The sequence below is a fragment of the Puma concolor genome, chromosome E4, assembly GCF_028749965.1.
Source record: "Puma concolor isolate L17-30 chromosome E4, mPumCon1.1.hap2, whole genome shotgun sequence".
NCBI lineage: Eukaryota > Metazoa > Chordata > Mammalia > Carnivora > Felidae > Puma > Puma concolor.
This window is the reverse complement of record NC_141683.1, coordinates 66564019-66590878: the sequence shown is the minus strand read 5'-3', so window position 1 is coordinate 66590878 and position 26860 is coordinate 66564019. Positions and strand designations below refer to the sequence as shown.

At 39.3% G+C, this 26860-nt stretch overlaps 1 protein-coding gene across 3 annotated transcripts in view; it reads left to right on the top strand.

Moving 5' to 3' along the window:
* SMYD3 (SET and MYND domain containing 3) overlaps positions 1-26860 on the top strand; it is a 697887-nt gene that overhangs the window by 165133 nt on the left and 505894 nt on the right. The window contains exons 3-5 of one of the 3 annotated variants that reach the window (XM_025926273.2): positions 19915-20022; positions 21545-21602; positions 24035-24171. The exons of 1 other annotated variant lie outside the window; for it this stretch is intronic. In XM_025926273.2, coding sequence (XP_025782058.1) covers positions 19915-20022; positions 21545-21602; positions 24035-24171 — 303 coding nt within the window. The remainder of the gene's footprint in view (positions 1-19914; positions 20023-21544; positions 21603-24034; positions 24172-26860) is intronic. One more of the 3 variants, XM_086694284.1, reaches the window with a different exon arrangement.

Sequence of the window (26860 nt, the reverse complement as noted above, 5' to 3'; positions counted from 1 at the left end):
GAATGTAAAAACCAGTTAGAAAGCTACCAGATTTATGTAAGATCGTTAGCAATAATAATAACAAAAACCAAAAACATGAAACAGGGCTGTGCTTTTTTTCTACAAGATAAATTTTAGATAGACTGTGTTGTAGTGATGTTATCTAGCTTATTCATGTGAAACTGAGCTACGTTTCAGGAAACTTTAAGTTAAGAAGACTATACTCTATATAGAACTGACGGACTACATGTTACTTGACACAAATCTTACATGACACAAATCTTCTGATGAACTTCCTTTCTGATCTCAATGACCTAAACATTTACTTTTATTTCCCCCTGTTTTTATGAATTTTTTTTTCCTCTCCAATGCTACTTCCTCCTTTTGTAGTACACTCAAAGAAAAAAATCCATTATCTGATTAGAATGAGTAGAGGGAGTTTGGTGGGTGGGTATGTCATTTTGATTCATTATAGTGCATGTACTTTTACCACATATATTAGCTGTTTACTGTAGCATCAATAATAATGTCATCGTCAGATATACTGTCGAAAGTAATGGGAAAAGAGCTAGTGAGGTGAAAGATATCATATATAAGCCAGCTAGTGCATGTGCTTGTATGTGTGTGGGGGATGGGGTGTGTGCAGAGGTGGGTGGGAGTCAAAGATTGGCTGGAACATATGCATTTAAACTGCTCTGTTTAGCTCACCCTTCAGGTACAGAATTAAATGTTGTAATTATTGTGGATTCCTACAAAGCAGCACAAAATTAAACTGACAAACTGAACTAGGAACAGTAATGAACAGGAGGCAGACGCCCTCGGAATGGAAATTGATATAGAGGATGTGAATTTGTAGCATAAAATCTATAATGTATTTACCCTGGAGGGACATAACTTTGCTTCATTAGCTTAGCATTTGATGTGTGGGGCCATGGCGCCCACGAGTTGTCTGAGAGAAGCTATTGAGGCATTCTAAGGTCTCATGTCCCTGGTGCCCATAAGGATGCTTTCAGTGTCATTGATTTTCACATTTCATCTTTCAACCGAAAAGTGAAGTAACAAGAGTGGAGGTTTCCTCCAACTTCCTTCCCCATTCCTACTTCCATCTTCCAGAGGTAATCTCTGTATGTTTGTTTTGTGAGTGGAGGATACACACTAAGCTGTCAGTCTGCACTTTGTCTATAGTGTACATATACACGTATGCATTGACTGCTGTGTTCAGGACTGTTTCTGATCCTGGCCAGAGTATCTTGTCATCAGGGGCCTTGTATTCCTCTGCGTCTGCCGTATTATGTGCCATATGATGCAATAGAGGGCTTATCTGTGGGAACCAGTCTTATTTCTATATTGTCATAACCAGAACGTCACAGAGGATTTTGAGGTCAAAGAGGATGAGCGGGCTAAGTTTTCTTTTAAAAAAGCATGCTCAGGGGCACCTGGGTGGCACAGTCGGTTAAGCGTCCGACTTCAGCCAGGTCACGATCTCGCGGTCCGTGAGTTCGAGCCCCGCGTCAGGCTCTGGGCTGATGGCTCAGAGCCTGGAGCCTGTTTCCGATTCTGTGTCTCCCTCTCTCTCTGCCCCTCCCCCGTTCATGCTCTGTCTCTCTCTGTCCCAAAAATAAATAAACATTGAAAAAAAAAATAAAAAAAAAAAAATAAAAAAGCATGCTCAAAATTTGTAATATTGTTAAAAAGTAAACCAATTTCAAGTAAATTCACCAATTATTATTTTACCTCTGCTGGATTTAATTTGATTCATAGATGTACATTTCTAATTGAAATAATTGCTGAATAAAATAAGCAGGGATACTGTATCAGACTGCAGTTTATATACTTTTAAAAGTACTATATTAGCAGAGAGAGGCTCTATTTTATGTTAAAAATTATAGACCTGTTTAAAAATGTTAATCTTATTTGTGGGTTTACATTTTATGCTTAGTTACAGCATGATTTGATTCATTTTTGATGAATCTCACGTTAGTCAACATTTAACAGGGTGATTTAAAAATTTTTTTTAAATGTTTTACTTATTTTTGAGAGAGAGGGAGAGAGAGAGTATGAGCAGGGGAGGGGCGGAGAGAGAGGGAGACACAGAATCCATGAAGCAGGCTCTAGGCTCAGAGCCGTCAGCACAGAGACCGACATAAGGCTCGAACCCGTGAACCATGAGATCATGACCTGCGCCGAAGTCAGATGCTTAACTGACTGAGCCACCCAGGCGCCCCTTAACAGGGTGATTTAATAAGTTGAGTCTAGAATATTACACTCACTACTGGTAATAATGAAGAAAGCCAAGCCCTTAGTTTATTTCACAAATAGTTCTGTGCCAGGCTTCAGACTGATAGGACGTGCACTGAGTGTTCTAGAGAAGTTGGCTTCATATCTAATTGTAAATAAAAAGAGAAAACTCTTTAAAGGTTGAAATTATTTGTTCTTACTTAAGTTTTTGACTTCTACAAATGTCTGGGGCCCTAAGCTGGTCTTTGCTCACTTCTCGTTGACTTGCTGGGTGATCCCATCCCCTTCCGCAATGTCAGTCGGCATCTGTATATTAATCTTCCTTGAAACTCCCATCTCTAGCTTCACCCACCAGCCCCATACCTTATGGGGTACGTCTACTTTGATGGTGCACCCATATCTCAAATGCCCTATAGCCGGACCTGAGTGCACTTTCTTCGCCCAAACCTGCTTTTTTTTTTTTTTTTTTTTTTTAATTGTTTTTTCAACATTTATTTATTTTTGGGACAGAGAGAGACAGAGCATGAACAGGGGAGGGGCAGAGAGAGAGGGAGACACAGAATCGGAAACAGGCTCCAGGCTCTGAGCCATCAGCCCAGAGCCTGACGCGGGGCTCGAACTCACGGACCGCGAGATCGTGACCTGGCTGAAGTCGGACGCTTAACCGACTGCGCCACCCAGGCGCCCCCCAAACCTGCTTTTCTAGCCTCAGTGAGTAATTTCACCAAGCACCCTGCAGGCTGAGTGTTCAGGGTGTCACTGTCTTTGGCTCATATCCTTTCTTGGCCCCATGCCCAGTTAATCACCTTGTCCTGCTGATTTTACCACCTGAAGATCTAACTTGGCTCGCTTCTCTCTGGCTTCTCTACCACCACTTGTGTGCATGTCACTGTCAGCTCCCTCCTAAGTTGATTGCAGCCTCTGTGCTCCTGCCAGCTCTTTTTCTGTTTTCCACCCCGGAGCCAGAGTGACTGTTTTATTTCAGAGCGTAAGCATGATCTGTCACCCACCAGCAGAAAGCCCTGGCCGCTTCCTCAGGATGAAATTCAACTTTGTGGACTTTGCTACACTTTTACTTCTGGGCCTTTGGCTATATGAGTCCTTGGGCTTGGACCCAGACCTGCCCCCTATCTGCTGAACTCCTAGCACTTATCCTTTATGACCCAGGTTGAGTGTCACTCCCTTCTTTCCTAAACTCCTGAGACCAGTTTGTGTCTCTCCTTTTTCACACAGAAATTATCTTAATTATTGGTTTAATTGCTTGTTTCTGCAGTTAGAAGGCCAGGTTCACTGTGGGGTGGGGGTGCTCCCTGCATTGTACTCTGTTGTACACAGAGTGTAAGTGGTCGAGTGAATGAATGAATACATTCATGAGTGATACTTGTTGGTTCAAATTAGATTTTAAAACATTACGTTATCTTTAATCTGTCCATAGTAATATCTCTTTACTTTCTTAGTTGTGATACAGTTGACGTATAACATTGTGCTAGTTGTAGGTGTACAGTGTAATGAGGTGATACATGTGTCTATTGTGAAGTGAACATCACAATAAGTTTAGTTCACACCTATCATCATACATAATTATAATCTTTTTTATTGTGATGAGAACTTTTAAGATTTACCATCTTATCAAGTTTTAAATATACAATACAGTAATTATTAGCTATAGTCATCATCCTATGTATTACATGTTTGTACATTTTGACCACTTGCACTCATTTCCATTACCCTGCACTCCCTGCCTCTGGCAACCACCTATGTGTTCTCTGTATCTGAGTTTGGTTCTTTTTAGATTCTACATATAAGTGAGATGGGGAAATACTTCTTGAGCCATCTATGTAGGCATTATTGATTCACCTCCTGCTCTGGTAGGTGAGGGAATTTAGCTCACCTGCATCAGCACCTACTTCCTCTCCCTCTTCTTACATAATTGTCTGAGAACCTTCCATTCATCCAAAGTTTATCCAGTAGATACTTATTGAGTAGATACTAGCTAGTCATTCTGGGTGTTGGGGTGGTGGGCAATTAGCAGTGACAAGTAAACATGATCCTGGCTTTCATAAAGTTCATATTATAGAGCGAGGAGACGAGAATACCAAATACCCACAATTAGATGAGTGAATATGATTTGGGTGAGTCCGAGCTCCCCTTTGAATAGGTAATTACAGAAGGACTTCCTGTAGAGGTGACATTTGACCTGGGGTCTAATTGACAACAAAAGTAGCCAGCCATGGAAAGATCTAGAACAGATTTTTTTTTACATAAAAGGAACAGCAGATGCTAAGGAACTGAAGGAGGAACAAACTTCTCATGTTAGAGGAATAAAAAGGAGTTGGATAGGGGCGCCTGGGTGGCGCAGTCGGTTAAGCGTCCGACTTCAGCCAGGTCACGATCTCGTGATCTGTGAGTTCGAGCCCCGCGTCAGGCTCTGGGCTGATGGCTCAGAGCCTGGAGCCTGTTTCCGATTCTGTGTCTCCCTCTCTCTCTGCCCCTCCCCCGTTCATGCTCTGTCTCTCTCTGTCCCAAAAATAAATAAACGTTGAAAAAAAAAATTAAAAAAAAAAAAAAAGGAGTTGGATAATGGTGGATAGACTTTGCGTCTGTCCAAACCCATAGAATGTACAACATCAAGTGTGAACTTGAATGTTCACTATGGACTTTGAGTGATAATGATGTGTCACTGTAGGTTCATCAGTTGTAACAAATGCGCCATCTGGTGAGGATGTTGATAATATGTGCAGTGGTAGGAAGTGAATGGGCAGCCTCTGTACTGTCCTCTCAGTTTTGCTGTGAGCCTGAAACTGCTCTAAAAAAATTAAATCTTAAAAAAATACAGAAAAAAAAAGCAGCTGGATATGAGGCTAGTGAGTTAAGATTTGGAGGACTTGATTATGGTTTTATCTATTGATTTACTTAGCAAATACTAGTGTCAACACCAGAGTCAGTCCATCTTCCTTCCTTCCTTCCTTCCTTCCATCTTTGTTTATTTTGAGAGAGAGAGAGAGCGAGAGAGCGCATGTGAGTGTGAATGAGAGAGAGAGAGGGAGAGAGATAATCCCAAGCAGGCTCTTGTCAGCTCAGAGCCTGACACAGGGCTTGATTTCAGGAACCAAGAGATCATGACCTGAGCCAAAATCAAGACTCAGATGCTTAACTGACTGAGCCTCTGGGGACCCCAACATCAGGACTTTCCTTCCTTCCTTCCTTCCTTCCTTCCTTCCTTCCTTCCTTCCTTCCTTCCTTCCTTCCTTCCTTCTCTCCTCTCTTTTCTTTTCTTTTCTTTTCTTTTCTTTTCTTTTCTTTTCTTTTCTTTTCTTTTCTTTTCTTTTCTTTTCCTTCCTTACTTCCTATCTATCTATCTGTCTGTCTATCTATCTTTGTCTTTCTCTCTTTGATGTTTATTTATTTTGAGGGGGGAGAGAGAGAGAGAGCGAGTGAGCGCAGGTATGAGTGGGGGAGAGGCAGAGAGAGGAAGAGAGAGACTCCCAGGCAGGTTCTGTGCTATCAGCACAGAGCCCGATGTGCTCTGTCCCACGAACTGTGAGATTATGACCTGAGCCGAAATCAAAAGTCAGATGCTTAACTGACTGAGCCACCCAGGCCTCAACACCAGGACTTTTCTAGGCTCTGGTACAATAGTATTAAAAAAGACACGGAAAGCCCTTGCCCAGTGAAGCTTACATTTTCCAGGTGAGATGTATAATAAGTTAATAAAGCAATATATAATATTATCTTAATATTATAAAATAAAGAAGGTAAGAGAAAATGAGAGTGATTGGGAGACTGTTTTGTGTGTGTGTATGTGTGTACACATACATATATACATATAGTGTAAACATATCTATACATCAAATGGCTTTTGAGAGAGAGAAAGAGAGAGGGATATCTATACAGTTTATAAGGAGATCTGTCTAGTTGTCTGCCTACTGATCTATAATCTGTCTCTCCATCTGTCGATCTAAAACCTGTCAGGAGTGGCATTTGAGTCAAGTCCTGAAAGAAGTAATCAGGACATGCCAAGATTAGGAGAGAGTTTCAGGCTGGATGCACATCAAATGTAAAAGCAGGAGTGAATATGCTGTGTTCAGGGAAGGACAAGAAGACCAGAGGTTGGACCAGAGGAGGCGACACAGAGAGTTATAGGAGATAAGACTGGAGAGATGAGAGGTTCCAGGTTATGATAAGGCCTTTATATGCTATGGTTAAAAAATACACATTTTGTTCTGTATGTGATGGGCTGCTACTGTAGGGTTCTAAGGGGGGGAAGGAGGATCAATATTATGGTGTGACTGAGATTTTAAAGGAAACTTTCTGACTGCTGTGGGGATAGGTTATAGGGTAAAGGTAGGGAATGGAAAAACTGTCAGTAGGTTATTACAGTAGTCTGGTCACCATATGATGGTGGCTAGGACTGTAGTAATGGCAGCAAAGAGGATCAGTCAGATTTGGGGTATCTTTTGAAGGAAGCACTGACTGAATTTGCTCATGCATGCATGCAGTCATTCATTCATTCAAATTGAGAACTCAGGTATATGCAAGGCACTGATCTAGTCAAAAGCTTGGATGGCTTCAAGTAGAGTGGTAGCAGTGAGGTGGTAATGATTGGATTTGAGACATATTTTGAAGGTGTAGGTGAAAGTTTGCCAATAGGTTCGATGTCAGAAGTGAGGCAGAAAGAATAGTAACAGGTGACTTCTAAGTTTCCAGCCTGAACAACTTCAGATGAATGGTGGTGCCGTTTTGTGACTTACGGAAATCTGAGGGAAGAGCTGGTTCGGAGAGAAGTCTAGCCTACAGGTTTTGAGTTTGTGCCTGTTGAACACACGTGGAGATGTTGAATAGGCAGCTGGTATGCTTGTGTGGCGCTCGGAGGAGGGGATGAAAAAAATAGAAGGGGAATGAATATAGGATAGGGAGAGAAGAATCAAGAAAGACTCCTTGGTTTTTGGCTTTAGTAACTGGTGAGATGATGACCCCATTTATGACATGGGGAAGACTGTATAAGAGACTCAGGTGGGAAAAATCTGCTTCGGCCATGTTGGTTTGGGATTAACTGTTATAATCTGTTAGGCTCAATTTCCCCTTCTTGCATTTATAAGTTTAAACAATATGGGCAAGCCTTTATTTATGTTTAATCAAGTATAGTAGTGTCCCCTTATCTGTGGTTTCCCTTTCTATATTTCAGCTGCAGCTCAGAAATACTAAATGGAAACTTCCAGAGGTAAACAGGTCATCAGTTTTAAACTACATACTGTTCTGAGTGGTGTGGTGAAATCTCACGCTGTCCCAGCTGTTTCACTCCGTCCCACGTGGGACGTGAATCATCTCTTTGTCCAGCGGGTTCACATTGTCTACACTACCTGCCTGTTAGTCACATATAGAGGGTTTGGTGCCATCCACAGTTTAGGCATCCACTGGAGTCTTGTAATGATCCCCCCTGGGTAAGGGGGATTTACTGTATAGATAGTATCTCTCGATTCCCTACTTTTAAAGGTGAAGATATTAGTATTCCCACTTATCCCTCTGTCTCTTATCATTCTGTGTCCAATAACTTGCCACCTATACCTTCACTTTTGTCAAGACTAATATTTATATTCTGTTCTGGGACACAAAGTTAAGTCTTATCTATTAATTGATTCTAAAAGTTCAAAATCCATAAGCACTTATAATAAGTGATTTTGAAAATACCACTGTATAGATTCATATTCAGTGAAGTTTCATTCAAAGACTCACAGATTGATAATCTGACTGAAATTATATGGAAATGCAGAACACTTAAACTGAGTCTTTATGTAAAAGGAGAGCAAAGTTGGAGGATTTAGACCACCTGACTTGGAGACGTAATCTAAAGCCACAGTTATGAAGAGAATATAGTACTAGCATTAGGACTGATGTATAGAGCAATGAATAGAGTCCAGAAATAGACGCTGTTCTGTTTTCTTTCATGTGATAGTCAGGTGCAGTCACAAGATGGAAAGCAGAAGCTCAGGAAAACAAAGTTTCTTATACTCCTAGGCCCTAGAACAGGAGGCATGGATTGCCATACAGGGCCACATGCAGAACCCTCACAGTAGTCAGAGGGAAGGTGGGAGCAGGGGGAAGCTGAGGCTGGAGTCTTTATTCCCACAGGCTTTCTGTGGAAAAGGCAAAGCAGAGCAGGCCAAACCAGTTAGGACTGCCTAGTTTGTATAATTCCTGAGGGTTTTGGATTATAGGCATGGTCTCTAGTTGCCTGGTACTTGGGTCTAGTTACTCTAGGACTTTAGCAGAGAGCCAAGGTAGGGCTCTGGATTGGTTAGTTTGCATGTTATAAGCACACCCCCTGCTGAGCTCTTTGCTTTTCTAGGAATTGGCTAAGGAGTTGTGTCCATAACTTATTTAAAATGTTCACCACTTGGGGCGCCTGGGTGTCTCAGTTGGTTAAGTGTCCAATTTCGGCTCAGGTCACGATCTCGCGGTTGATTGGTTCGAGCCCCACGTTGTGCTCTGTGCTGACAGCTCGGAGCCTGGAGCCTAGAGCCTATTTCAGATTCTGTCTCCCTCTGTCTGTGTCCCCTGCTCATGCTCTGTCTCTCAAAAGTAAAGAAATGTTAAAAAAAAAAAAAGTGTCCGACTCTTGACTTTGGCTTAGGTCATGATATCATGGTTTGTAAATTTGAGCCCATGTGGGGCTCCGTAGTGAGTGTGGAGCCTGCTTGGGATTCTTTCTCTCCCTCTCTTGCTGCCCCTCTCTCCCACCCATGTGCACTCTTTCTTTCTCTCAAATAAATAAATAAACAAACAGTAAAAAAAAGAAAATGCAACTTAGTAAGATAGCACAGTAAAATGGGTTTGATTTGAATGGGTTTGAGCTTCAATAAGATATACAGCAAAGAGTACTCAACATCATTAGTTATCAGAAAAATGAAAATTAAAACCCCATTGGGATACCTTTACATACCCATTAGACTAAAATGCAGAATGCTGACTACACCGAGTGCAGACCGGGTTGTGGACACCTCATAGTCCGCTGGTGGGAGTGTAAATATAGAACTGCTTTGGGAAAGTTTGGTAGTTTCTAAAAATGTTAAGTGTACACTCACCACATAAGCCTGCAGCTCTGCTCCTAGGTGGAACATGCACACACATGCACATGCACACATACATGCGTGCACACGCACATACACACACACACTGCATATACACACAACTAGCCGTAAGAAAGAACCAACTACTGCTACCTGAGGCAACATGAGTGAATCTCAGAAACATTGCGTGGAGGGAATAAAGCCAGACCGAAGGACGTAGTGCTGTTCTGGAGTTGGCACAGCTCATGTATAATGATGGTGACCAGGTCACCGCTTATCCGGGTTGGAGGGCTCGGATGGAAAGGGAGACAAAGGAACTTTGGGGGGTAATGACAGTCTCTGTCTTAACTTTGGTGTTGTTACAAGGATGTGTGTATATGTCAGAACTCATCAAGCTACACTCTTGAAATTGGTACATTTTATTGTAAATTAGTGCTCCATAAATTGTTTTAAAAATACCACTTACCGCAGAGCCTTGAAGTGCGCCGAGGTATCATTTCCTCCTCTGTAATAAGGGCTCACAGCCTTTACGCCACTTGAAGAATGAGGTGGCTGCGGAGGCGGCCGTCGTAGGAGGGTGAGTGTGGGGCGGGAAGACCCAGTAGAAGTTCTGATCTCTGCATCAGAAACAGGAGCGTCAGATACAGCTAGATTCTCGACTCTGACCCTCCTGTGCTTCCTCACAGTCATTCCAATAGCAAGGAGGTATTTTGACACTGTTTGGTATAAGACTTTGGGGTAAGTCTCTCTTTTTTGGCTACTTTCAATCCCCTTTTGTGCCTGACATTTACTCTTGCTGCCGGGTCCCAGCTGGAGTTCTCCCTGGCAGGTGGCTGCCTTCTCAGAAAAGACTCGGAAGGTAACTGGCCTTTGAGGAGGCCTCCTGCCCTGTTTCTGCAGCCTGTCTTACCCCCGGTTTCTGACTTGTAGAAAGGACGTTAAACTCCTCATTCCTTGATGGCTCTTCTAATCCACTTTGGGAGTTAAAAACCTGATGCTTACTTGGGCTGGGGAGACAAAATATATGTGCTCCATTGCCGTGTTCAGCTAGAACACAGTGCTGACGTTCGGATTAGCATGGAAGTTCCTTTCACAGAAAATTGGAAGTGTGTAGAGGTGAGTGAATTATTTTGCCTTTCTCGATAAAATATGTCACGTAGGCCATTCCATCTTGATCTGACCTCTCACTAAATCAGAGGTTGGCAGACTTTTTATTTTGCAGTGGTCCAGGTGATAAATATTTTAGGCTTTGTGGGCCGTAGATTTCTTGTCATAACTATTCACCTCTGCTGTCATAGTGTGAAATGAGGGAGTATAAGCTGTGAATGTGGCTGTGTTTCAGTAAAACTTTACAAAAGCAGGTGGCGGAATGGATTTGACGTGAATTCTGCACTAGATGATGGCTGACTGACTTTGGGGCACTAATATTATTTTTTTTTTTTAAATTTTTTTTTCAACGTTTATTTATTTTTGGGACAGAGAGAGACAGAGCATGAACGGGGGAGGGGCAGAGAGAGAGGGAGACACAGAATCGGAAACAGGCTCCAGGCTCTGAGCCATCAGCCCAGAGCCCAACGCGGGGCTCGAACTCACGGACCGCGAGATCGTGACCTGGCTGAAGTCGGACGCTTAACCGACTGCGCCACCCAGGCGCCCCGGGGCACTAATATTATTAACTGTTCCTCAGTTAAATCAGGAAACTGTAATTTCCATTTTCCCGAGAAATAATACTTGTTGTTTCTTTTGTCAGCTTGATGCCCTACGACCATTCTCCTACCCTACTCCATCTTTATATTTGGCCCTATCTAATTTGATTAAGCCTAGTGGGAAGGTCTAGATTTGATACAGCACTCAGTAAGCTTGTAAGGTGGTAAGTCTAACGTCTATCACTAGGTCTCTCTCGTGCTGTAAGGAGATTTTATGCAAGATTTTAACCAATACCTGTCAGTCAGCTGTAGCTTGTTAGACACCTGGCTTAGCTTTCTGGTTTTCCTGTTCCAGATTCCAGCTTTGATCTTCATGTATCTGTCAACCTGCAGTTCAATACTAGACTACTTTTGAGGCATGAAGATAGAGATATTGTTTATTTGCTATTAAATGGTCTGTAAGTGATTGGAAAACTGTTGGGTCTCTTTTCCTTCCTGCAAGTTTCAGGGCAACTCAAGTATTCTCTAAGTTTTGCTTATAGGAAATCTCTGTAAATATTGATTGTGAGTGGAATGAATCATGAAAATGTGGTAAAAAAATTGTAACAATCTTCTACGCCAGAAGGTGTTCAATTATTAATGACAAACACGTTTGTTGAATAAATGGCTGAAAAGAATTCTCTTTTTGTACATTTTAAGCCAATTTCTTCATCCTTTAATGATCTAAAATTTGAGGAAAATACTCTCTAAATGATCTAAAATTTGAGGAAAATTTTCAGCTCTATGTAAGCCTTATGTGGACAGGCTTCAGACCTGTTTTGACATAATTCATAATTCAGATTATATGTTCCTGTGGATTTTACAGAATCATAGATTTTTATAATTGAGAGGCTGCCTTAGACATTATTGAATCCAGTCCTCTTATAAAATGAATGTCTGGTGAGCCCCGGTCATGAATTAGATGTGTTTTACTGAAACCAGTCTCGATATGCATTGTAATACTCTATCCCACACAATAATAAACTGCCCTAAGATGAGTATTTACTGTGGGGCGCCTGGGTGGCGCAGTTGGTTAAGCGTCCGACTTCAGCCAGGTCACGATCTCGCGGTCCGTGAGTTCGAGCCCTGCGTCGGGCTCTGGGCTGATGGCTCAGAGCCTGGAGCCTGTTTCCGATTCTGTGTCTCCCTCTCTCTCTGCCCCTCCCCCGTTCATGCTCTGTCTCTCTCTGTCCCAAAAATAAATAAACGTTGGAAAAAAAAAAAAAAAAAAAAAAGATGAGTATTTACTGTAATCAAAGCCCAGTGTTTAACACTATTTTTTTAAAGTTTATTTTTTATTTATTTTTGAGAGAAAGCTGGCGAGTGTGAGTGGGGGAAGGGAGAGGGGCAGAGAGAGAGGGAGAGAGAAGATCCCAAGCAAGCTCTGCGCCATCAGCACGGATGTGGGGCTTGAACCCATGAACCATGAGATCATGACCTGAACCAAAAACGGAAGTCAGACACTTAGCTGATGGAGCCACCCATTTGTCCCCAATGTTTAGTGGCATTTAAATGGGTTATTGAGCTGTAGTGATCATATCCAAGGAGGGGAGGGGAATGTCATAGTAGTGCAAAGGCTATTTTGTGTAAGAAGGTTGAAATAAACTGATTTTCTCTTTCCATTTTAACATCTCATCAATTCTCTTCTTTAGTAATCAGGACCATGTGAGACTGGCCAGAGAGAGAGTTGTTAGGATTTACTGTCCTTTCTTCCTTTTAGATGGCATTAATTTCAAATGATCAATGATAAATATATAGTAAGTTATATCTTCTCTAAATGGTACTGGCTTTAGAAGAAATCATCAGATGTCTGTCATCTGGTAAATGCAAGATATACCTAATTGGTAGTACACTTACTTTAAAAAAATGGATGTGAATGAAGATAAACTGATAAAACAGTTTACTGAGCAAGTCTTTGCATTACAAATGGTTTCATTGAAGCGTGTTTTTTTTAGCATTTAAAAATTAATACATTTAAGCTATTCTTTGAGTTACAAGCAGATTTTCAAAAAATATTTAAAAGTGTTTATTGAACAGTAATTTTGCTCTCTCTTTCATATAAAAATGCTTCTCCCTGAATCACAGTTACCAGACATAAGAAAGATAATGATATTCGCTATTGTTTGTAAATATAATAACATGATATTTGTAGAAAATTCAAACAATATTGGGACAGCATAAGGAAAAAAGGCAAAAATAGGTTTTTCTTTTAGGAAAAGCTGAAAAATTATTACCATTCAGTTTTAAAAAAATGTTCATTTATTTTGAGAGAGAGACAAAGAGAGAGTGTGTGTGCATGAGCAGAGGAGGGGGCAGATAGAGTCCCGAGCAGGCTCCATGCTTTCAGCTCTGTCAGCGCAGAGCCTGATGCTGGGCTCGATACTCTTAACTGTGAGATCATGACCTGAGCCGAAATCAAGAGTCTGACGCTTAACCGACTGAGCTACCCAGGCGCCCCACCAGTTTTTCAGTTTTTTAAATAAATGTATGATGAGCATTCTTACACTTATTTCTGTACAACAATTAGATTTGTTAGGATTAAGTGTATTGTATATATTATTCGTATACCAACAATATGCACATTAAGATTTTTGGTGTTCATTACCATACACCCATGAGAAAGATTAGAGAACCTTACAGTTCTACTGATAAGGCTGGAGTGATCTAGACCGTAGACCCTAGACTCTTCCAAATGCTGTTAGTTTCATTCATAGTCGCTACACTAATGGACCACCTGTATTACCTTCTTTCTGTTAGCATGCCTTTGATCCCTGGTGTGGTTTGTCTTTTTTGTTTATTTTTTCTTTCCTTTTTAGGCATGAATTTCCTATTCATGTCCTAGGCTGGCTTGCCTGTCTTTCTTCCTTCCTTCCTTCCTTCCTTCCTTCCTTCCTTCCTTCCTTCCTTCCTTTCTTTCTTTCTCTCTCTCTCTCCCTCTCTCCCTCCCTCCTTCCCTCCCTCCCTCTCTTCCTTCCTTCCTTCCTTCCTTCCTTCATTGAAATATTCATCCTTTCTTTAGTTATTTTGTTAGGACCTCCTTTTATTTTAGAGACATTTAACACTGTCTTTCCTATACATTGTAGACTTTGTTTTCTTGGTTTGACCTTTATCTTTCAACCTTGCTTGTGGTATTAGGTTTGTTCTTTCTGATGTACAAAAGTTGCTTATTTTTAATGTAGTTTAATATGCACTTCTTTTCCTTTTGGGGTTTTATGTCCTGCTTAGAAACACTTTCCCTACGTCAGTGTTATAAAATGTTCATTCCTGTGGGACTGTATAATAGTTTAATAAGTATAGAAAAGTACTTTTTTGTTTCTTCTATTAGTATATACAGTAGCCTTTTTAATTTAGTCTAGATTGGTGGTTTTTCAAACTTAGCTATATATGGAATCACCCTCAGTGAATAAAAAGAATTCAGACACCTGATCCTGTCTCGTTACTACTGTCAGAATCCCTGAGGTTGTCCCAGGCTGTGTATTTAAATAAATATTTTTATGTCTGTTTGTGCTGTGTAGCATTGTTCTAGTTCTACAGTTTTGAGCTCTGATAGACCTAACTCTAGCTTTTTATAATAATACTTTTGGTCCTCTGTAGTATCTTGAAATGAAATTCCGTAGTAAATACAATCTACCTAGTTACATATTTTTAAAATTCAATATCAATGTAATTCTATAACTTGAATGTAAAGGAGAAGGAAAATGATGATAACTTACAATAAACTAATATATTTTATATTATATAATGCATGCTCTCTCTCTGTATACACACACACACATACATACATACACACATACATACATGCTCAGGCATGACTGGACTGGAAGACATAATTAAGAAGTCATATACTTGCATCTGTACAGCACCTTGGAAAGGGAAGTACAACATTCAGGATCAGAAAGCGTGTGTTATTGCTAACTCCAAATACCACTGGTGTTGTTGCCTTCAGTGATATGCTTTTATAAAATATTAAATAGCTTTCACTAAAGTTCTTAAAATGCAATCTTTCTTTGATTTACCCAGCAAATTCAGTGCTATCAAGGCTGTGTAAAAACTAGCTCTTCGTTTTTTTATGTGAAACAAGGCTTAGTTCCAGGCTTGGATAATTACAAACAAGTTTTTCCCCTCTGTAGAATGTTTTATTGGACTTTTAATATTTTGTTTGTACATTTATTTATTTTTGAGAAACAGAGTGAGACAAAGCATAAATGGGGGAGGGGCAGAGAGAGAAGGAGACACAATTTGAAGCAGGCTCCAGGCTCTGAGCAAGCGGTCAGCACAGAGCCTGATGCGGGGCTCGAACCCACGAACTATGAGATCATGACCTGAGCCGAAGTCGGACACTCAACTGACGGAGCCACCCAGGCACCCCTATTGGACTTTTAAAAGTCATCTTGGATTTGGAACGATTCTTCATCATGTGGAATTATCCTATACAGGGTGCCCGACACCTCTGGTTCCTGGCCACTAAGTGCCCATGGTTTTCTCCCCAAGCATCTTAACAAATAAAATCACCTCCATAAATTTCCCAAACAACCCTCAACATTAGGGTTACCCCCATTTGGGGCTACTGGTTTGTTTGTTTGCTTGTTTATTTATTTATTTATTTGAAAGAGAGGGAGAGAGAGAGGGGGAGAGAGAGGGGGAGAGAGAGGGGGGGAGAGAGAGAGAGAGAGAGAGAGAGAGAGAGAGAGAGAGAAAGAAAAGCATGTGCAGGGTAGGGGCGGGAGGGGGAGGAGAGAGAATCTTAAGCAGGCTCCTTGCTCAGTGTGGAGCCGAATGCAGAGTTCGATCCTAGGAACCTGGGATCATGACCTGAGCTGAAATCAAGAGTTGGACTCTGAACTGACTGAGCCCCTCCAGGCACCCTGGGAGCTACTGGTTTAGTTTATGTTCTGTATCAATATAAATACTACCACACATGAAAATGTAGAGATTCTGAAGTTGTTTTTTGAGTCATTCATTTACCAATACATGGAATTGAGTCATAGATGTCTTCATTTCCTTTTCTTTTCCATCTCAGACTCTTTTTTCCCATTGTCTTTGTGTCTTAATGCAATATTTAAATTTCCTTTGTCTTTCATGCTAATTTGTGCCTATTGTACATTATTGTTAGTTTTCAACTATGAGAACAGAAAACATTACAGCCAGTATTGTGAACAAAATCTTAATTACATCCTGCATTTCAGTAATGGAAAAAAGTAGGAAAAAGTAAATCAAGAAGGTTGTCTTTGAGAAAACTGGCAGATAGATTATGAGCTGTTGAGGTCTAGATCAAGGTTAAAGTTTGTAGAGTGAAGATAATGCCTAATGTTTTTGTAAGATTGTAGAGTTTTGCTTCAAAGTCAGATGCAGTTCCTTACAAGATTGCTTTCTTAGCCTTCTCTGTGGTTTGCCTCTGATAGTGAGCCTCATAGTAAGATATGATGGTGAAGCTGAACAATAAATCCTAATAATTAACATTTTAGAAACATGGTTTTAATATCATGGTAAGATAGGAAGTAGACTGTAAAGCTGACACTGTGCTTTAGACCAGTTTTAAGTGGTATGATTCCTTTCTGTGTTTATTATATAGGTTTGACTTGGCTTTTAGATGAAAAGAATGGATATCTTTTTGCTGAAGAAATGGGGAGATACATATGTTCTCTGGTGTTTTCACCTGCAGCAATTTAGGAATAGCCTTAAGAAACATACTGTTTAGTTTCTAATTACTGTTAAGAAATAAGAACTCAATATTAATTATGCTAAAGACCTAAAGTTGTTTTGAGAAGAATTCTCCAAAATTTGGATGTTTATTTCTATTTTTTTTTTAACGTTTATTTATTTTTGGGACAGAGAGAGACAGAGCATGAACGGGGGAGGGGCAGAGAGAGAGGGAGACACAGAATCGGAAACAGGCTCCAGGCTCTGAGCCATCAGCCCAGAGCCCGACGCGGGGCTCGAACTCCCGGACCGCGAGATCGTGACCTGGCTGAAGTCGGACGCTTAACCAACTGCGCCACCCAGGCGCCCCTGAATGTTTATTTCTAAATAATGTCACCTAACAGATCAACTGGTTTGTTACCTAGGGGTACATTTTGTAGCTACTTCACCCTGGTTGAGCTGTCAGGAGACTGAGCTGCTCCAAACGTAAGGGGGTTATGGATGATCTCTTGTACTAGCAAGTATTGATTAAAATATGTTCTTAAGATCTTTTGGTCCAAATGGTCTCAGCTTTATTTTGGTAGGTGCAGTCCTTTGTCATCTGGACACTTGCTCGGGTTTTGAACAGGGCCAGAATGTTTTCTCAGAGACCCATTGGCACTTGTGGTTCATTCCTGCCCACATGGCCAATGAAGGCATCCGTCAGGCTTCTCAACTTTTAATACTGAATGAAAAGTCTTCCACCAAAGTCACGGTTCTCCCTTCAATCAGAAGTAAAAAAATATCAGCACTCTAGTTTCCTGTCAGTGTGAATGATTATGAATTCAAAGATCACATGAAGGAAAGTATGTAATAGCTAATATATCACTAATTTAGTTTATCTGAGCCCATATATACCAACCTACCTTCCCAAAGGATAGCAGTAACAATCGTGAGAAACTTGTGTTAACTAATTTATACGTTTCTTTAATGCAGAGCTTTTTAGCAAACTGAACTTCTCACAAACTAAATTACTTCAGATCTCTAAGTGGGGTATACATTATGTAGCATTTTTCAAACTTATTGGACAATGGAAGTATGTGTTTTTTAAAAATATTTTATTTACTTTTGCAAGACAGAGACAGAACGTGAGCAAGGGAGGGACAGAGAGAGAAGGAGACACAGAATCTGAAGCAGGCTCCAGGCTCTGAGCTGTCAGCACAGGGTCTGACACGGGGCTGGAACCCATGAACCATGAGATCATGACCTGAGCCAAAGTCGGACACTTAATCAGCAGAGCCACCCAGGCGCCCCCGGAACCATGTTTTTTTTTTAAGTGATCTTACACATGTTGGTAAATTGCTAATTGCTAGTCTAAGACTAGCCTCTTAAACAAATAGAAACATTTTCTTTCCCTGAGTTATAGTTTAATAGTATGCCTTTTAGTAAGTAGGGACATTAGAAGTAGTTATATGAAGGCCATTAGAACTATAAACTGTTTTTGAAGACATTGTCCAGTACATTAATTAGCATTCTTGGGATAAATTCCTCCTGTGATTTGATAGTTGGTAAGGCCGTGTGTTTTTCTTTCCTGTCAGATGAGAGTTATATAAGCCATTATGCTTTTTTTTTTTGCCTAGCCCAGATCAATTTAGTGCACGAACATGGGACTTACTTAGCTCTCCTGTTTGGCATACTAAGAATTTTTACTCCCCTTTTATGTTTACATAGCTTGGTAGTCAGATCCCAGCCTTATTTTATTAATCTTTAATAGAAGATAATATCTACCATTTGGATTTTTGTGAACATCGCATGAAATACCATTTTTTAATTGCCCACCCATGTGTCTGACATACCGTAGAATGCTCAATAAATGCTAGAGGACTATTTGTTTTATAGATTTAACATTTTCTGTTTCTAATTTTATAAACTTATTTCATATACATCCTTACTTTGAAGCAACACAGTCTTATTTAGAAATGAGTGAAGTATAAATACTAAAAGAAAAAGATTACAAACATCACATTAAAAGCATTGCCATGGTGGATATAAAGAAATGAAGTGAGGCAACCAGGGGTAGAGTTGATAAAATAGGTGAGACACCCCTTGTAAACAGTGTCTTCAAGATTTGGATTATGAGGAAATAGCACACGGGCCACAGTTTCATACAGCAACTCAGCAGGGGCAGTGATTCTGAACAAAATGCTGGCTTCAACTTGAATCAAAGTCAGTTTTCAAAATAGCTGCTGCACTTTTGAAATTTTTGGGTGCACTGCATGTTTGTGCTGTGGATGGAAAAGGGAGTTCCTCCTGGAGGAATTTTAATAGGGCCAGAAGTTGGGAGGCACATTTATATTCTTTATATAAGAATATATATATTTATATTCTTTGTGAAGCAAGAATGCCTGTTCATTTCATTCAATGCCTGTTCATGCATTTCAGTGATGGAACTTCAGCCCTGTTGGAATAGAACATATTAGACGTTTGGTTGAACTGTCTCCCGCTCACAGGGGGATACTCTAACATTTCTGACCCTAAGACTCAGGGAGAGTCCATAATCTACAGTGTTGCAGGATTGGTGACTGGCTCACTTCTCAGCCACTTTTCAGTCTTTTCAGCCACACCAGCACATGGCTAGGATCATGGGTTAAGGGACCATGAAATTTATCATCCAGACCACACTTTTCAGAATGAAAAGAGGCACTATTAATTGTTAATGATTAAGCCAGGACCACAAAATAAATAAAACACAACGGTCCTGGGCAAGTGACATTTAGTCATTTTAGCTAATAACCCTTTTCTGTGTTGTCTTTAAATACAGAAGGTTTCATATTTATTGTATGTTAGCTCTCCTGATATTTCTGTACTCACTGTAGCAGCTCAGAAACTCAGAAAGCTGTCTGCCCTCTTTTAATTTTCCTGAACCATGTGTTTATTTTCTAATTTGGTGAGATATTTTCTTTTTGTGTTCAAAATTACCATCTATTATTGAACTCTATTTAATCAGCTAAAAGACTATCTTATACATTATTAAGTAAGCCATAATGATTCTTTCTTTGGACTCCACCAGCCAGGTAGTAACCATGGGGCATATTAAAGGACAGAGCGGGAGCAGAAACCTTGGTGTCCAGCCTGGTAATTGCATGCTTGGCAAAGACTGGATCCTGCATGATTAACAGTATTAGAATATTGCTTTCATTTTCTATTCAGTTCTATTTAGGCTGTTGAAATTAAATTAGTGTTGATGACTCTCAATGTTCAAAGCCATTGTAAATGAAAGTTACATTTCTCTGTCACATGTTCCCTCCCCACTCTCATCTTAACAGAAAAAAGCTTGGCAAGACCACAAGCGGGAATGCAAATGTCTTAAAAGCTGCAAACCCAGGTATCCCCCGGATTCCGTTCGACTTCTTGGCAGAGTTGTTTTCAAACTTGTGAGTATAAAATTCGTGAAATATGCTAGGGGTTTAATTTAGCCAAAGCTCTTGAAGTTGCAGGTACTATTCATATTTAAGGCTGTCTTTAAACGCATATGAAGGGAGAAGGTAGATTACTCCAGGGAGTATTTTAAGACAGAAACTTGCTATTTTCCTGTTAGTCACAGCCTCAGTGGTGGTGAGGCAGCACCACCTTTGAGGGCCCTCTGTGTGTGTGACCTCCCGGGAATAGAAACACAAGGTCCTGTATCTAAGGCATGAGATGCCAGTGATGTCTGTTATGTTCCCTTCATTACTTTTCGACTGTGAACCTATGCACTAACTTTTTGGTTGCTTCTTCAAGTGAGGTTTTAATCAGATGATAATTAATCTTACATGAAAGTGTGATTATCTTTTTTTTTTTTTTTATAGCCAAGTTTCACTGAAATTGTTTCTTCAGTCCTTTCCCCTACTTTACCAAAACATTCACTAGATTCTTTGAAATAAACCTCTGGCAATACCCTCCAGACCTTTTTTTGGCCAGAATTTCACATGCATATCTCTTTCTCAAATTATTTCAGTCTCCAGCTTTGTTCTGTCCTGTTGGTTATTGACTTTTATTGGGGGGGGGGGGCTATAAAATTTAATAGAGAGTTTTAAGAATGTAAAAGTATGATTATACACTTAAAACTAACAAGATGTTATATGCCAGTAACATCTCAATTTCCAAAAAATGAATGTGGAATATGAAATGGGCATTGTCTTTGAACTGAGTATATGACATCCATCGTATAATTAACCACTATTTGCATATGTATATATTGTGTTGAACTAAAAAATACAAATTTATTTCAAAGCGATAATAAATTCAGATCAACTTTGTTATTATGCATTTCTTTAATCTCTGTGATCATTATAATATTTGAGTCTGAAATTTTTTTTACTTTATTAATATTGAAAAGATAGAGAACCAGGACCCACTGCATCAGAATCTAATAGAAAGCAATTATAGTAATAGCTACCTTCTATTGAACACATCCTATTTCCAGGCCCTGTCCTAATTGCTTTACACGATAAACCTCATTTTTCCCCATATCAACCCAGAGAATCAGGTGCTATGATTACTATGTTTTAGATTAGGAAAGGTGAGATAGCTTGTTCAAAGTTTTACAGTTTGTAATAAATTATTATTTTATTCATCCATCTCTGCTTTTCTATAATAATTAGTAGCAAAATCCTTACAGTGATATAAATCTGTGGGTAGAGCTGGGGAAAAAGAAATAAAAGTATGAAAATTTGTTGTAAAAGAGTTTTCCATTTGGAAATTAAACTGGTAGATTAAGTCACAACTTAGATTTTATTTTACAATTGTTACTGATTAAATAATTCAACTCTAAGAAAGTGATGAAGAGAAGGAATATATAGAAAGTTGTCTTTTTAAACGGACTTTTATTAAAATATCTAAAGATAGTCAAATATATTCATTTATATATTAGAGCACTTGAAATTGTTTTTGGTGTTTTTCCCCTTTGCTTCATAGATGGAAGAAACACCCTCTGAATCGGAGAAACTTTATTCATTTTATGATCTGGAGTCAAGTAAGTGGTTGTCTATATCACCATCAAAAGAATCCTATCATTTATTTGCTGACCCTGTGTGTTGCTTTCTTTTTAACATTGCTTTTCTTTCTCTTTATTATGTGAGGCAAATCTAATAACACTTTTCATATTTTTATCTACGACTGACTATTTATTTATTTATTCCAGGGTAGTTTTGGCGATTTAGGAGTTTGTAAAGAACCATAACCCACTCTTAGTTTCTTTTTGATGTCCAGGAAGAGTGATGTGAACAAGGGGGCTCCAGGGAATTTTTGGGTTCACTGGTCCTTTATTTTTTAAAAAAATTTTTTTTTTTTCAACGTTTATTTATTTTTGGGACAGAGAGAGACAGAGCATGAACGGGGGAGGGGCAGAGAGAGAGGGAGACACAGAATCGGAAACAGGCTCCAGGCTCTGAGCCATCAGCCCAGAGCCTGACGCGGGGCTCGAACTCGCGGACGGCAAGATCGTGACCTGGCTGAAGTCGGACGCTCAACCGACTGCGCCACCCAGGCGCCCCAGTGGTCCTTTAGATAATAAGGAAAGTAGAAGGTATGGCTGACTTGGGGTGTCTGACAGCATTGAGTGTTGTTTTTCTTTTGAACTACCACAGTGGTGGCCGTGCTGTTTGGGGACACTGAATGGCCTTCCAAATCAGAGTGTTCAGTAAATGTAGGGTTTATTTTTCCTTCTTCTTGGCACAGAACCTCTTCAGTGAGGTTGTAAATGACTTCACCCCAAAGTAGCTAGACCTTGTAGGGTAAATTTTGCCACACAGTTTAGTATTTCTGGGTGGAGACCAATAAGAAGATGATCTTGTATAGATTTATGGTTATGGGATCCTAAGTGCCAGTGATAATAAATTATTATTCAAGAAATCATGGGGTTAATTATTCCGTTGAACAAGTAATTTAAAGAGAATATGTAGACCTGACACGAGCAGGAGAATTATGCTATAGTTCAACTTGATGTGTTTTCAAGTTTTAATAGAGAAGTAATTAGTCATTTTTTCGTGTTATATTATGGCTAGGTAATTAACATCTCTTGCAGTGAGTTTTACTGTTAACATTAGCCCTGCTCAGTAGTGGTTTCACACGTGCTGCCTTAAGTACAGTGTTCTCAGATGTTATTAATTGTACACTCCTTAGTCTTAACACGTTTTTGTGGTACAGATTAAACTGAGTTTTCAAAGGGGTGATATTTGGATAACTACTCTTTGGAACCTTCTCCTTCTATTTGGGTTTTAGCAACACCACATCTTTTTTTTTTTTTTTTTTTTTTAAATTAATTAATTATTTATTTTTTAAATTTATATCCAAGTTAGTTAGCATATAGTGCAATTATGATTTCAGGAGTAGATTCCATTGATTCATCCTCTTACGTATAACACCCAGTGCTCATCCCAACAAGTGCCCTGCTTAATGCCCCTCATCCATTTAGCCCAACCCCCACCCATAACCCCTCCAGAGCAACCATCAGTTTGTTCTCTGTATTTAAGTCTCTTCTGTTTTGTCCCCCTCCTTGTTTTTATATTATTTTTGCTTCCCTTCCCTTATGTTCATCTGTTTTGTATCTTAAATTCCACATGTGAGTAACGTCATATGGTATTTGTCTTTTTCTGACTGACTTATTTTACTTAGCATGATACATTCTAGTTCCATCCACGTTGTTGCAGATGGCAAGATTTCCTTCTTTTTGAATGCCAAGCAATACTCCATTGTGTGTATATGTGTACACACACACACACACACACACACACACATATATATTATACACACACCACATCTTCTTTATCCAGTCATCTGTTGATGGACATTCGGGCTCTTTCCAGACTTTGGCTCTTGTGGACAGTGCTGTAAACAGCACCACATCTTGTTCATTCAGTGTGGAAATAACTTGAAGTTGGGGTTTCTTGGGTTGGTCCCTGTTTCCTTCTCAATGTGCTATGTGACGCATTTCACCAAATGAACTTTAGCTGAACTTTTTACTTCTCATTTTTTTTTCCTGCCTTTGAGATACACTGTTTATCAGTTAGTTATGCTCTGGTTGTAAATTGTTTCATGGGAAAATATGCTTAAATTCATTGACTTTAAGCATTTATGATGGCTTGAACACATGCACAGGATAATGTGGAGAATCTGTAACGCACATCTTTACCGATTCTGGTTGTAGTGGTTTTCATCTGTGTGTGTATTTATTTTGTTTTGATAGGCATTTGATCCTATATTGTTGATGAAGTTTGGCAGAATTTAATTGATAATATATGTATCATAATTTGTAGTTGTCAGCAAATAAAAAGAAACATATTTGCTCTCTGTCAGAATGAAATCTAGAGCAGGAAATTCTGGTTTAATAGCTAACATTGAACACCTGAAAGTTATCCATTAAAAATTCACTGTGTGATTGTGCTATTTATTTTCCCTTTAAAAAAGATATTAACAAACTGACCGAAGATAAGAAAGAGGGCCTCAGGCAACTTGTAATGACATTTCAACATTTCATGAGAGAAGAAATACAGGATGCTTCTCAGCTGCCACCTTCCTTTGACATTTTTGAAGCTTTTGCAAAAGTAAGTGTTAAGTGTTTGAAATCTTTGTTAATGCCATAAATCAACCCTTTACTTTTTCTTTTGTTCATCCTTGAAAATCCAGGATTTTCAAGCCTTAAATCACTCTCCCACCTTAGTAAGTGGAGAATGAGAGAATGTATTGCTTCTGTTGAAAAGGGTATTACCTTTTCTGTCTCATCAGTACACTTATTAACGGCCGAGTACGTTCATTGTCTGCACTCTTGAAAGGGTTGCTTTCTTTTCTAAAAGAAAGCAGTATATTATTCCATTGTTTCTTACTAATGGAATCAGGTTTGCCAATTACATTCATTTGCTTTTGTGGTTGTTTCTGTGATAGATCTTGGTCTTTAAAGTGAAAAATTTATTGGAATCCATTTCTTGATTAAGTGAATTCTAAATAATATGAAAATATAACCATTTCTGATTTAAAAATAATTGTCTAAAAATCTGTTTAAGTGTTTTATGTCACTGAAATCCTAGACTAGGGATAGAAAATAGGTTTAATTCAATATTTTATCTGCGGTCTCTCGGTAGACACTATCTGACATGCTTTGTTTAGAATGATTCTGAGGGTTTGTTTGGGCTCAAGAAGGAAGAATGCGCTGACTGATCCTTGCTGTCTATCCTTGGATCAGGACAAAGGACCAGATACATCCCCACTAATGCTGTGTGTTTGTCTCCTTGCCTTCTCATAGTGTGTTTTTGGGTTTGCTTAAATATCGACCACATTTTAATAACAAGTAAAATTTTACATTCGAGGGTGATTTTGCCACCGATGTTACAATTTGTAAGTGCACATCTACTAATGTACTTATCCCGTGAATATTTTTAAGGTGTGTTTTACAATCTGTCTATTTTCTAAGATTTTAAATGTGATTAGTGTGATTGCTAGAGATTTATTCTTGTTTTCCCCAAATGTATTTGTATTCTTTAGGGTACGTTTTTATGATTTTTCTGGTAATATCATCTTAGCATTAAATTTTCATTTGTCTTCAATTTAAAACTGATTTTAAAATATAGTGGTTACTTATAACACGTGAGAAGTTTCTCGTGTGTTTTTATTTCACATCCCTCTGAAAATTACAACCTTTAGGAGTACCGTGTGTACAATGCACACAGGTGCTTAAACACTCTACAAAGTAACACCTCCTGAGAGATAAAAAAGTGCCTTATGATGACTATAACTTCATTCTTAGTGTAAAGTCTGTGGCTTTTCTGTGACAGTTTTTTTCTGTTATTAGAAAATGTTCAAGTGCTAGTTACTGGTGTTATTAGTCTTTATGAAAAACACTGAAAAGTCCTTTCTATTGCTCAGTGTAAAATGTCAATTACTATCTTATTTCTCTAATTTCTTTTAAAAAATTTAGTTTCATGTATCTTACAGTGAAACTCTTTCCATGCCGTGTAGGGGGAAAGTTACATCTCTGTGGATAAGCAGACAAAGTTTTAATAATATTCTCTCCTCCCCACGTGGTTGTATCTGACATTGCCACAAAAGTAGAACATGTGTTCACCTTTGAGCTTTTGACGGGAACTGGACTCAGATCTTGTGATTTCTGCCTTAAAATGTGGGTTAAAGCAGCATTAACCTAAGACCCCCTGTACCTCCTTTTAAAAGTTTTGTTGAGTTACTTTTCTGCTTACAAATATGTCCTTGAAAGGGGTCACTTTCCTCCTCCGCCTCATTTCTCCCTACTTTCTTCTTTGCCATTGTTTTTATAGAGTAGTCTTATGTTAAGCTGATTGTGTCCTGCACACCTCAGGGATGAGCTGCTGAGCTCCTACCACTGCTAATGTGTGATGGTGCAGATCACAAGCGCGTTGGAAGTGGATGGAGAACATTGGGCAGATGATTTTATCCCTGAAACTGCCCCTCCCTGTGTCCCTGGCATAGAATTAACTGAGGGAAGTGGGCCCCACAGGGCGTACTGCCCACCGCTGCTGCTTTCATACATACAGGCTGTCAAGAGTGGGTCCGCGCTGCCCTGCCTTCCTCAGCCTTTTGGATTCATGCTCTGAAGAAGGCTGGCGTTACCTGGCCTCACTAAACGAAGTCCTGTTTTATGTTTTGCTTTTGGTCCCCTTCATTAACATTCATTCTGGTTTGTGCAGGCGTTGGCCATACCGAGCTTATGTGTCAGCTCATCTCATGGTCACTTACGGCGTAAGCAACTCTGAGAGCTTTTCTACATTTGTTTGTATCTTAATTTTTTGACTTTTTGATTATGGACTTTTCCAAACGTGCATGAAAGTAGGGAGACTGGTATAATGAACCCTCCTGTTTCCATCACCTGGTTTCAGTAATTTTCTTTTCTTTTCTTTTCTTTTTTTTTTTTGTTTCAGTAATTTTCACACTTGTTTTATATCTGATATTTTAATACTTAGATTTCAGACAAATGTTCTTTTTTCATTTATATTTCCAAATACTCCTTACAATTAGTCTTTTGTTATGAAGCCTCTCGGCTACTTGAGAAGTTAGTAAATTCAGTTATTAAATTAAGCAGATCCTTTTTTTCAGGCCTAGTATGTACAAAGCATTCATGATACAAGTTATAGAAATATGTTGTTATAAATCTGAAAATTATTTACTACGGCAAAAAAACCTTACGAAGTCAAAAGTCTTACTTGGGGATATGCGTATTAAACTTGCACTTGCCAGAAAATGAAAGGACTCAGTGGAGGATGAAAG